Source organism: Ischnura elegans, chromosome 4 (assembly GCF_921293095.1).
Source record: "Ischnura elegans chromosome 4, ioIscEleg1.1, whole genome shotgun sequence".
Classification (NCBI taxonomy): Eukaryota; Metazoa; Arthropoda; class Insecta; order Odonata; family Coenagrionidae; genus Ischnura; species Ischnura elegans.
Window position 1 is genome coordinate 137,434,960 of NC_060249.1, and position 10,223 is coordinate 137,445,182.

The 10,223-nt window shown below is 38.3% G+C and overlaps 1 protein-coding gene across 1 annotated transcript; it reads left to right on the top strand.

The window, feature by feature from the left end:
* The first annotated feature begins 267 nt into the window (after positions 1 to 267).
* On the top strand, positions 268 to 7,274 carry LOC124158267 (zinc finger protein 239-like). Its single transcript, XM_046533462.1, has 3 exons — positions 268 to 304; positions 5,079 to 5,259; positions 6,728 to 7,274. The coding sequence occupies exons 1-3, from the start codon at positions 268 to 270 to the stop codon at positions 7,173 to 7,175; spliced, it is 666 nt and encodes a 221-aa protein (XP_046389418.1). The 3' UTR covers positions 7,176 to 7,274.
* The last annotated feature ends 2,949 nt before the right edge of the window (positions 7,275 to 10,223 follow it).

Genomic DNA, 10,223 nt, shown 5'->3' on the forward strand with positions numbered 1-10,223 from the left:
TCTGTTTCGCATCAGTAGTCACTAAATATTTTTGTTTCGATGAAAGGATCTGTACTCCAATATTCCTTCAGTGTATCTTTCCTCACTTGACCCATCAGAATCAAAACAGAAAAGATTTTTTTCATTTTAGCCATGGTTATGTTTGACCACTTCCCTGTTTTTGGCGATTCTTTGTATTTATGCTTATTTTGACAGCAATACAAATTGGATTGATGGCACATCATTTCAAAAAAATCATTACCAAGAAATAGTGAGACCACGTCGAGGATGTTAGTGGAATTTTCTGGTAATCACTTCACTGCAGGTTGGCCCAAAAATTGCTCTAAATATCTCTCAAAATCTATTTTTTTCCATGAAGTAGAACTTCCTGCCAAAGCATTGTCTTCATTTTCACTCGCATCGGAGTCACTTTCACTGATAACTAGAGGAATAGGTTTTCTAGTTTCCATATTCACCACAAAATCAGAATCGCTTTCACTTTCGTCGTTATCCTCGTCATACCCTAATGCAGGGGTCGGCAACCTTTTGAGTCAGAAGAGCCAAAAATTACAATTTACAAAATTTCAAAGTTTTAAAGAGTCACAAAAATTTTTCTTACCAACAATAAATAGCACTCGCATAAATATTTTTTTATAAAAAAAACGAATCTATTTATTCATAAGAAAAAATCTATTTATTCTTATACAAGTAGTGTTTTTTACAACAAATTAGGTAGTATATCAGGTGTGTGTAAAAGTCTTTACCGGATTTTTCGCAAAATAAAACACGTTATTTCAAGTATTTCCTTAAAATTTATTTAATCAAAGTATTGACCATTCGATTCTATACATCTTACCATCTCTGAAGTAATTTATGGATAAAATTCTAAAAGAATTGTAACTCCTGTGAGTTAAACCATTAATTAACCCATTTTTTAACTTCTTTGAAATTGGCAAAGTGTTGCTCTGCAAGCACATGTCCTATTGATGTGAAAATAAAAACAAACGATAACATACATTTCAAAAATTTAAACTTTATTAAACAATGTAACTTGTACATAAAAGTAAAAACAAACAAATTCGATGGGAGCGTTGGCTTTGCATGGTGTTAGAAAGTTCGGACAAAATTTGGCTCATAACTTGTTGTTTTAAGTTTCATACATGACTCCAAATTTTCATTTGTTAGTTGGCTACTTACTTTACTTTTAATTATATTCATGCAAGAGAATGCTTGCTCGCACGAATATGTCGATCCGAAGATTGTCAGTACTCCAAATGCCAACTTCTTCACCTCACTGTAGCAATCTGGAAGACTATTCCATGCGTCGAATATAAGTGCCTCAACTCGCGGCAATTCTTTTAAAGCTGTCCATTTTTGTTGCGTTACGTACATATATTTCTGGACCTCCAACTCTTCCAACTTGCTTTTCAACTCTGTAAATTTTCCACTCCACAAAGCTTTACTTTTTAATCGATCAATTGCATTTCTAAAGATCCAGTATCAACTCCAAAGGGCTCAATGTGGATTTCGTCACTAATTGTGTTGAGAGTATTTTCTATGAATGCTAGAGTGGTTTGTTGGTTTTAAATTGCTGAAATCTGTCAGCAAATTCATCTATAATTTTTTTATAACTGTGCTGAAGTAAATCGTGTCAACAGTTGCTCTGGTTTTTTAATCGCGATATTGCTTTAGAAATTGAAAATGAAGCAATTTACCGCTCTGAATATGTTCTGCTAAAATAGTTAATTTTTCTTCGAAACAAACCAATTCTTCTACCAAAACATAGACTGGGATTCCCTTTCCTTGCAGTTTTAGATTCAGCTCGTTTAATTTTGCCGTGAAATCTACCATGAAATAAAATTTTTGCAACCGTTTGCCGTTCTCTAATTCAGGGTGATTAATGCCTTTTTCATTGAGGACTGTATTTATTTCATTTAAGCACAAAGCAAAACGTTTCAACACCTCACCTTTGGAAAGCCATCGCACTTTATTGTGAAGGAGGTCGGAATACTGAGTCTCCATTTCATTTAAGAATTCTTTAAACTGACGATGGTACAGTGGTTTTGACAAGATGCTGTTAACAATCATGATCAGCTTAAGGTTGGAAGGCGATATTTGGTGGAACTTGTTCACAGGAAACATAATGTAAGTGTATTTTCATTATGTTTCCAACAATCATGATTACCAAATTCATGACCTCAACTATTTCGGCCGGAAATTTTTGGACACAAAGCGCTTCTTGGTGTATTATGAGTTGGAGCGAATTCAGTAGGAAGGCAAAGGTCAGTTTGAGTAGTGACGGACGATTAGAGCGACAATTGCTGGCTTACGTCGTGAACCATGGTTCGCGCCGGACTGGCCCCCACTTCCTTCGCACATCAACAGCACTGCGGCGACGGCTTCATTCGAGAGCTTGCTTCTACCATACTGACGACAGTGACAACGCGTGTCACGGGGGAGAGGTGGAGTGAAAAGCGAGTACAATGGGCTGAGAGAGAGAAATGGTGCCCAATCCTCGTTGGTCGATTCAAAATCTTTTTTAAATGTTATTTTAAATAAGTAATATTTGCGTATGGAACTAAAGAGCCGCAGTTTCATATCCAAAGAGACGCATGTGGCTCGCGAGCCGCTGGTTGCCGACCCCTGCCCTAATGGTACATCTGACAAATCATCAGCACACAAGTCTAACAAAATTTCTTCTTCATCCAAAGTGTTGTCCTCCCGGTGTGATGCCATAATATGGAATATTCATATGAGTGGTTTTTAGAGCACAAATGCGTGCAAACCTTCAAGGAAAAAGATAAAAAAGATGCCAACGCTGGTAAGAAGAGGAACGCCGATTCTGGGTGGAGGTGTTGAGGATGGATATATGTGCCTATTAGGGAGTAATGCCTTTGGTTTAACATGGTTAAAAAGCTAATGTTTAGAATATAACTTTACCCAATCAAACATTATGATGCATCAATTCATTATGAATTACGAACAACAACTGAAAACGTACTAACGAATACGTACTTTACGCTTTAAAACTGTTTAGGTTGATGCGCCTAAATGACGAGAATCTTCGTAATCCGTCCGGAACGTTCGGGAAAAAAATGACGAGAATTCTCGCCATCGGTATGCAACGTGTTAAAATATAATATGCTTTTATTTCTTTTATTTAATATGCTTTAAACCTATAATTGTTCACTATGCATGTGAAAGAAACTGCCTTAAATTGTACTGACCTGTATTTTTATAGCGTGTACATTCATGCACGTGTGCACATTCATTCGTGCACGCGTGCACGTTCATGCACGAGCTCTATATATTTAATGAACTTATACAAAATACACTATAGATTTTTATTTTCAATATTTAGGTTTTTAAAACAAAAAGACTTTAACAGTCAATATATTAACAAAGTTTATTTACTATACCTAGTGGGCCTGCGTAGTAAAATATCCATTGTAAAATTTTTTAAATTGTATGTGATTGAGAAAAAAATCCTCCCCGGCGGGGAATCGAACCGAGGATGTGACACTGAGAGATGAATTTTAAGACGGAAATGTATATCTCGCAGTAGCGATCGCGGTGTCGGGTCGGTGGCGCTCACGCGAATTCTATGCTTTTCCCCCATCCCGCAAAAGTGCTTAACGCCGCTAGAGAAGTTTTCACTTCAAAAATAGCGCACGAGTCTGCCACGAGGACTATGAAGATATCAAGACGGGTTTTTACACCGTTTTCGTTCGGAAAGTCACATATGCTGGTGAATGGTTTCCTATGATTGAACGTTCGTGCATTACATATTTGTATATTAATTTTATCAACATAAATTTTACTTTAATTGAGAAATATTGAACTGCAACGTTAATCATCGAGATTATAGAATATCACAGTTAACTTTTGCAACGAGTGATACGGAGCTACGAGGTTTGTTCAGAATATATTTTAATCTAATGAATAAAAAATAAGATTGCAACATAGCAACTACCAAAAAAATATACTATTAAGTACATGAAAACTACGCCACATCAATTTTATAATTGTTTTTACTCTAAATCTATTTATTAAAATGCTTTATAGGATATATTTTGCATATCCTGCAGTGTCGACAGCATAATCGCATGTGTGTTTTGCGTGACGTATACGCGGAAGGATAAATACAACCCACTTTCCAATTCGTCTTTTACGTCAGCTGTGAGTGGAGACGACCTCCAGTCCACTTTGGAGGCACAACCAAGTGCACTATAAGACGAAATCACTGTTCAGCAGCTGCTTCTAACTAGACGATGCAATTTTGATATTGCCAGCAAGCAGCCTAGTCAGATCCAGAACCAGGGGCCAATGATTTTGAGTGGGCTAGTGTTTAGTAGCCGCAATCAGAACTGATAATGCTGTGAAATTTCTTTGACTTACAGGCGCTTTGGTTGTGTTTAGTTATATTCTGATTTGGTTGTACTGTATTGATGTTATCGTAAATCATTCATGAATTTTTGCTCCAGCTGGGAATTTCAAAAGATTTTTCAAATTCATTTCACCTATAATTTTTCCAGTTCAACGCCTATTTTCTGGCCTAAATTTGTGTTTTTCTTAATTACAAGGGCAGTAGCTTAATATTTTTATTTTTTATGACTGCTTCGAAATGTGGAATATCATGCAAACCAACAGAATCAAAATGTCTATCACTCTTTGAGTCAAGTAAGATTCAAAAACACAAAGAATAGAATTCTAGGTGGCTTCAACATCTACTCATGAGGTCTAAACAGTGTCTTAGCTTGCATTGAATAAAGTTAAATTTTAAATACAACATGTGCTAAATAATGTATTCCTTGTCCTTTTATATACATAAATATAATATTACTTAGGAGTATGTGAGTAATTTTGGTTGTTTTAAAATTCTAATCCATCACAGTAATAACGTGGCATCATGTTGTAAAATTTCTTTGACTTACAGGTGCTTTGTTTGTGCGTATACATGTTCTGATTTGGTTGTACACTTTGAAAGATGTATTTTTAAGTTAGTGTATGTTACATTTATACATACTATGTTGGTATGCTTGTATTTGGCCTGTGTCTTCACTCTTCTTTGATGCACTTGCATTGTCTTTCGAGAACAGGGCTCGGGGATTTGGCGTATTGCGGCAAGGGATTTGGCAAGAGCAGTCAGCTATTGTGCCACGCAAGGACGCACCACTCGGGGGAGCTCCCCTTTGCGTGTGGGGATTGCGGACGACGGTACGTCAAGGCGAGCGACCTGACCCAGCACGCAAAGAGCCACAGTGCCGTCAAACCGCACAGGTAAAGTCATGAACTGAAAGTCTCCTCTCGTGGAAAAAACTTCGTTATGGAGGTGGAAGGAATTCTTAAATTTCTCTCGTCCAATTTGTGAGAGATTCTCAAAACTTCCCCAAGGGTGTCTGCTCACCTGTGAGGCTGTGATGTCGTGGAATCATGTGGGCCTTTTTTTGTCTTTTCAGAATACTCTTTGAATTTGATGAAGTAAGACCTTAAAAAAGTCTGCTTTTGTTCCACGCAGCAAACTGCAAAACGTAATCAGCTTTATTGAATTTGTGCGAATACTTGATTTGATATTTCACATTCATATTTCTGGGTCGAACTTGGCAAAGACATCCCCTTGTTCTCCAACCCCTACGCTCTCATATACAAGTTTAATCAGTTACACAGCCTGAAAAAATTGATTTCACCCTCGGCCATACGCCTATTGGGATGATTTGCGGGGTAAAATGTTAAAGCTGTAATTGGGATTGTTGATGCTTTCCAAGTGATTGTAATATTTCAGCAAGGTCGTACCCCTGATCTAAACTGGGACAGGGGGGAAAGCCATGGTGTAGGGGGGCGCAAACCAAGTTGTGACTTTAATTTATGAAATTATTTCCTTGAAAAAAATAATTGTATTTTAGTTACAAATCTTATACTAATATTTATCATTTTTCGTGGGTTTAAAGAAAATTTGTTAAATGCTTTCGTTGCAATTCAGTACTGATTTTGCTTAAATACTTTTGCAATTTTTGCTTCAAGGGGGGGCAGCTCCCCCCCCCTGCTCCTCATTGCGTATGGCCATGTATTTCAGTGCATCGGAACTCTTTCACAGGCTTTGGAAAAATTATAGGCACGACAACATTAAGGAATTTCTTCTTTTATTATGTTAACAGTTCATTATTTCTGTCATGTAGTTTCTGTTCACCCAGCGTGACATTTCAATTATTACACTGATGTTTATCCTATCATAACAAAACCATTGAACAAAATCGGTAACAGCATGAGTTTCCCTTTCAATGAAAGCGAAGAGAATTGTTGAGATTGAAATTTAATGCTTCAACTGTTTCTATAAATAACATGTTCATTGTTGTTGTTTTGATTCTGAGTTACTTTACTAAATAAAAATGGAAACCTTAATAATTGAATCAATCGAAAGTTCTTTTACATCCAGAAGTCCATAAAATCTACAAGAATTTATATGAATAGAATATATTCCTATAATGGAAAACCGACTGAAATTGAGAGCAACTTTTAGAAGTTGGAATAATTCATGCAGCTGTGATTTTTACTTAGTTATAATTTTTATAAAATCCTGTTGACTTCACCCACTGCTATATACCTAATAGAGCAGCTTGCGCAGTGATATGTTAATGCTCTCCAGGTCTGTGCAGTGTGTTAAATTAGTGAGTTCACGCACAATTGTAATGCACCCACTGCCATATGCCTTTTGGAATGGCTTGCGCAGTAATGTGTCAATGCTTTCCAGGTGCGTGCAGTGCGGTAAGGGCTTCACCAAGAGCAGTCACCTCAAGCGACACTGCATCACGCACACTGACGACCGACCCTACTCTTGCGCGGTGTGCCGCAAGGGCTTTGTCGAGAGCAGCGACCTCAACCGCCACATGGCCGTGCACACTGGAACGGACGAGGGGGTCGGAGCCGTGGAGTACGCAGCGCAGGAGGGACGCAGGGAATACGTGTGTCATCTGTGCGGCAAGGGCTTTTCCTTCCGCAGCAACTTGGTGGCTCACGAGCGCACGCACAGTGGCAGCAAGCCTTTCGTGTGCGAGCACTGCGGGAGGGGCTTTGCGCAGAGCGGCAACCTGTGCACGCACTTGCGGGTGCATACGGGGGAGAGGCCCTTTGCGTGTGGCGTGTGCCACAAGCGCTTCTCACAGAAGAGCACGCTCAACCACCACGCAAAGACGCACTGAACATTGTTCGTTGGTTGAGTGAAGGATAATAATAATCATAATAGTATGCCTGGCCCAAATAATAATAATAGTAAAGAAGATTCCGGTTAATTGGGACATATCGGGACTTGTGCACTTTGCCCCAATTAAAGCGGCTGCCCCAATTACGCGAACTATCCTGTATATGGGCTTAAACAAACGTTGAAATGATAGAAAAAAGACTAAAGAATGTTTATAATGCAACATAAGTTTATTAAACTTTTAATTTGAATAATAAATCTGTGAGATTAATTAATTTATTATCATTTTTGATGCTGAATGAATATCTTTAACTAAGTCCTATCCTCCTGCGATAGTATAACAACAAGAGCTTTCAAAATAGGGCAAGATTAGGAACATTTGTGAAAAATAAGAGTAAATCAAAGGAGGAAAAAAATTAGTATTCTGAAAAAAGAAAAATTAATGTCATCACGAGTATAGAGTCTATGTCGCCGACTCGTGGCCCAATAAATCAGCACGCTGTCCCAATTAAGTGGAGAATACTCTGGGATATTCCTCTATTTGGTTCTGTTCTTCAAGATCTGCCCCAATTAAGCGGCCGCCCCAAGTAACCGGTGGACCCTTTGAACGGATTCTACTGTAATTGAAATGACTGACTCTCGCAGTGTCCATCACTATACAGGGTAGATAAAAATTGTGATGTAAGTTTGAACGCTGGATAACTGATGTCTGTGGATGAGGACCCTTTCAACATTACAACACACCAGGGCTAGGACTTAGTGCTTCTGCTGATACGTCCAATCACCCAGGGAGGGCATTGGAGGGGCGATTCGGAACCTCCGTGGTGAGGGTAGAATAGAATATGAAATTTATTATTCCGGGGCAAGTTTGTCCCTTAGGAACATATATGATTATAAATATCATAGAGTCAGACATATCACAAGAATAAGTTGCTTTACATTATACATCGATTTCACAGAATGCGTCTAAATATATGACAGAGTAGAACAAAAAAATACATATGTATATACCATAGGGTAGTTTCCTTCATCAAAGAAAAAAAAATGCATTGATTGCGATTCGTTACCCACCATTAGTGTATTCATAATAAACAAATTATTTGGATTTTGAAATACCGGGTTAGACGAATGGCAAAGGTCCATTTTTATCCTCATTTGAAAAAGGCCAGATTGGCGCCCATGCGATTCCACTCCACGTGACGTCACAGGGACTTAGTTTCTACAGGAGAGGATAGGAGTTATACATCGTCTGAGGTTATCAATGCATGCATGAGGCACAGAGCTCAGGGAAACACGTCTTAATAATCACCTATTAAAACTTGCTAAGGTCGGAAAGTTTTCTTCGTTTGATAAGGTATTAATTAACCTTTTTTAAGCCAAGCGCTACCAGCTAGCAGGGTACTCAGCTACCCGCTAGCATCCTGCGTCCTATCTGCACTCAGAGCCTCGATCAAGGTCACCTCACAAGGTGGGAGGGGGAACCAGAAATACGTCGCACGGACTTTTTCCTATCATTCCTACTTACCCGTCACGTTTTTGCGCGCTTGAAATTTTTCACTTTTTTTTTAATCGCGAAAAATAGATATCGTCATTTAAAAACCTAAAAGCATGAAATACGTACTCCAGGAGTCTTTCGAATTAGGCAATAAAAAATAATAGGAAACCACCCTATTAACAGCGAGACAAACGTATGGAGTCACAAATACATGTGATTTTATTGAATGCGACTAAATATATGACTAAATATGAGGGTAGGGTGGGAAGGACGGAAGGGGATAGGGAATCCTAATGCTGCTGTCATTGGGGTGGAGAAACTGAGGTAATTTCTGGAGATTGGGTCAAATAGCATTTTTCTCGAATTCAAATATCGAATACGAATGTCTAAATACAAATATCAGCAGTCAAATATCGAATGCTGCATTTCTTAATACTAATCTATTTTCCCACCATGCAAACTTTGCAATAGAAACGTCAATGAAAATGCTGGAAACTTTGCGAGTCATTTTACTTCAATGCGTTTCTGAATTCCTAATGCAACTGTCTTAACCACGATTTCTTCAAACTTGTTTGCATGGTGAGCACCGCGCAATTAATTTGTTTTTTATTATATGCGTATTGAAGGTTATATTACCGGCAATGCTTTACTGCTTTTATTGCAAACCTTATTTTAAACAAAGAATCGATAATTAATTTATAGTTAAAATGCATAAAACATAAATTTCGTCATTTAACAGTTTCATGCTGGAAAAAGCCAATGTCGTGAGCATTTGAAATTTTGCATACTTTGTTCTTCATGTTGTTCCCATGGAGTCATCAGCATTATGCATATTTTAATGCTTAATTTTAATGGCAAGTTTTTGTGAACGTAATGTGAAGACCTTCATGTGAGATATCCCACCATTGTCGACAGATTTAATTGGAATCGCGGATGATCTGTGCTGTGTATTCGAAAGTCTAATGATTGATAACTTTGTGTCATCGAATATTGAATAGTGTAAAAAGCCCATTTTTCAAGGTATTCAGTGAATCGACTATTCGAGCGAACGTCATATCCCTTGTAATTTCCTTTTTCAGAGACCAAAAGTTAGTCAGAAAAAAAGTCGCACATCTAAGACAACAAAATGGCTGTTCCCCAGTGTAATTAATGATCATTAAACATAGCATTCAAGGTTATGTTGACAGTTTAAAGTTTATCTGAAGAATTTCATGGTTTAAAATATGGTGAGAATGAATAACAAATGTAGGGTGTATGCCTCCCACGTGCTGTTTAAAATGTTTGGCTGCGTGCGGTATTGTAATGCTCGCCCCGTGTGAGGGGGGATCGAACCCACACTATTGCCTCGTAGGTTCTCACCTTTGGGTGCCGGAAGTCACGTTTACACAAAAGGTTTGAAGTTAGAGAGGAAAAAAGAGAATTGTCACTGTATCTTGGGATATCCCACCAGCGAGGGGAGATGGAGCGTCAGACGGTGACCCAACGTGTGAGACGAGTGGCTGAGAGACACGAAGTGAATGGGTCAGCTGCCGATTCTAGGCGGAAGGCGTAGTT

Coding starts and splice junctions, on each gene's coding strand:
- LOC124158267 (XM_046533462.1), top strand. CDS start 268: ATGTTAGTGGAATTTTCTGGTAATCACTTCACTGCAG. Junction 305..5,078: donor TGGTAATCACTTCACTGCAG/GTTGGCCCAAAA, acceptor TTTCGAGAACAG/GGCTCGGGGATTTGGCGTAT. Junction 5,260..6,727: donor AGTGCCGTCAAACCGCACAG/GTAAAGTCATGA, acceptor AATGCTTTCCAG/GTGCGTGCAGTGCGGTAAGG.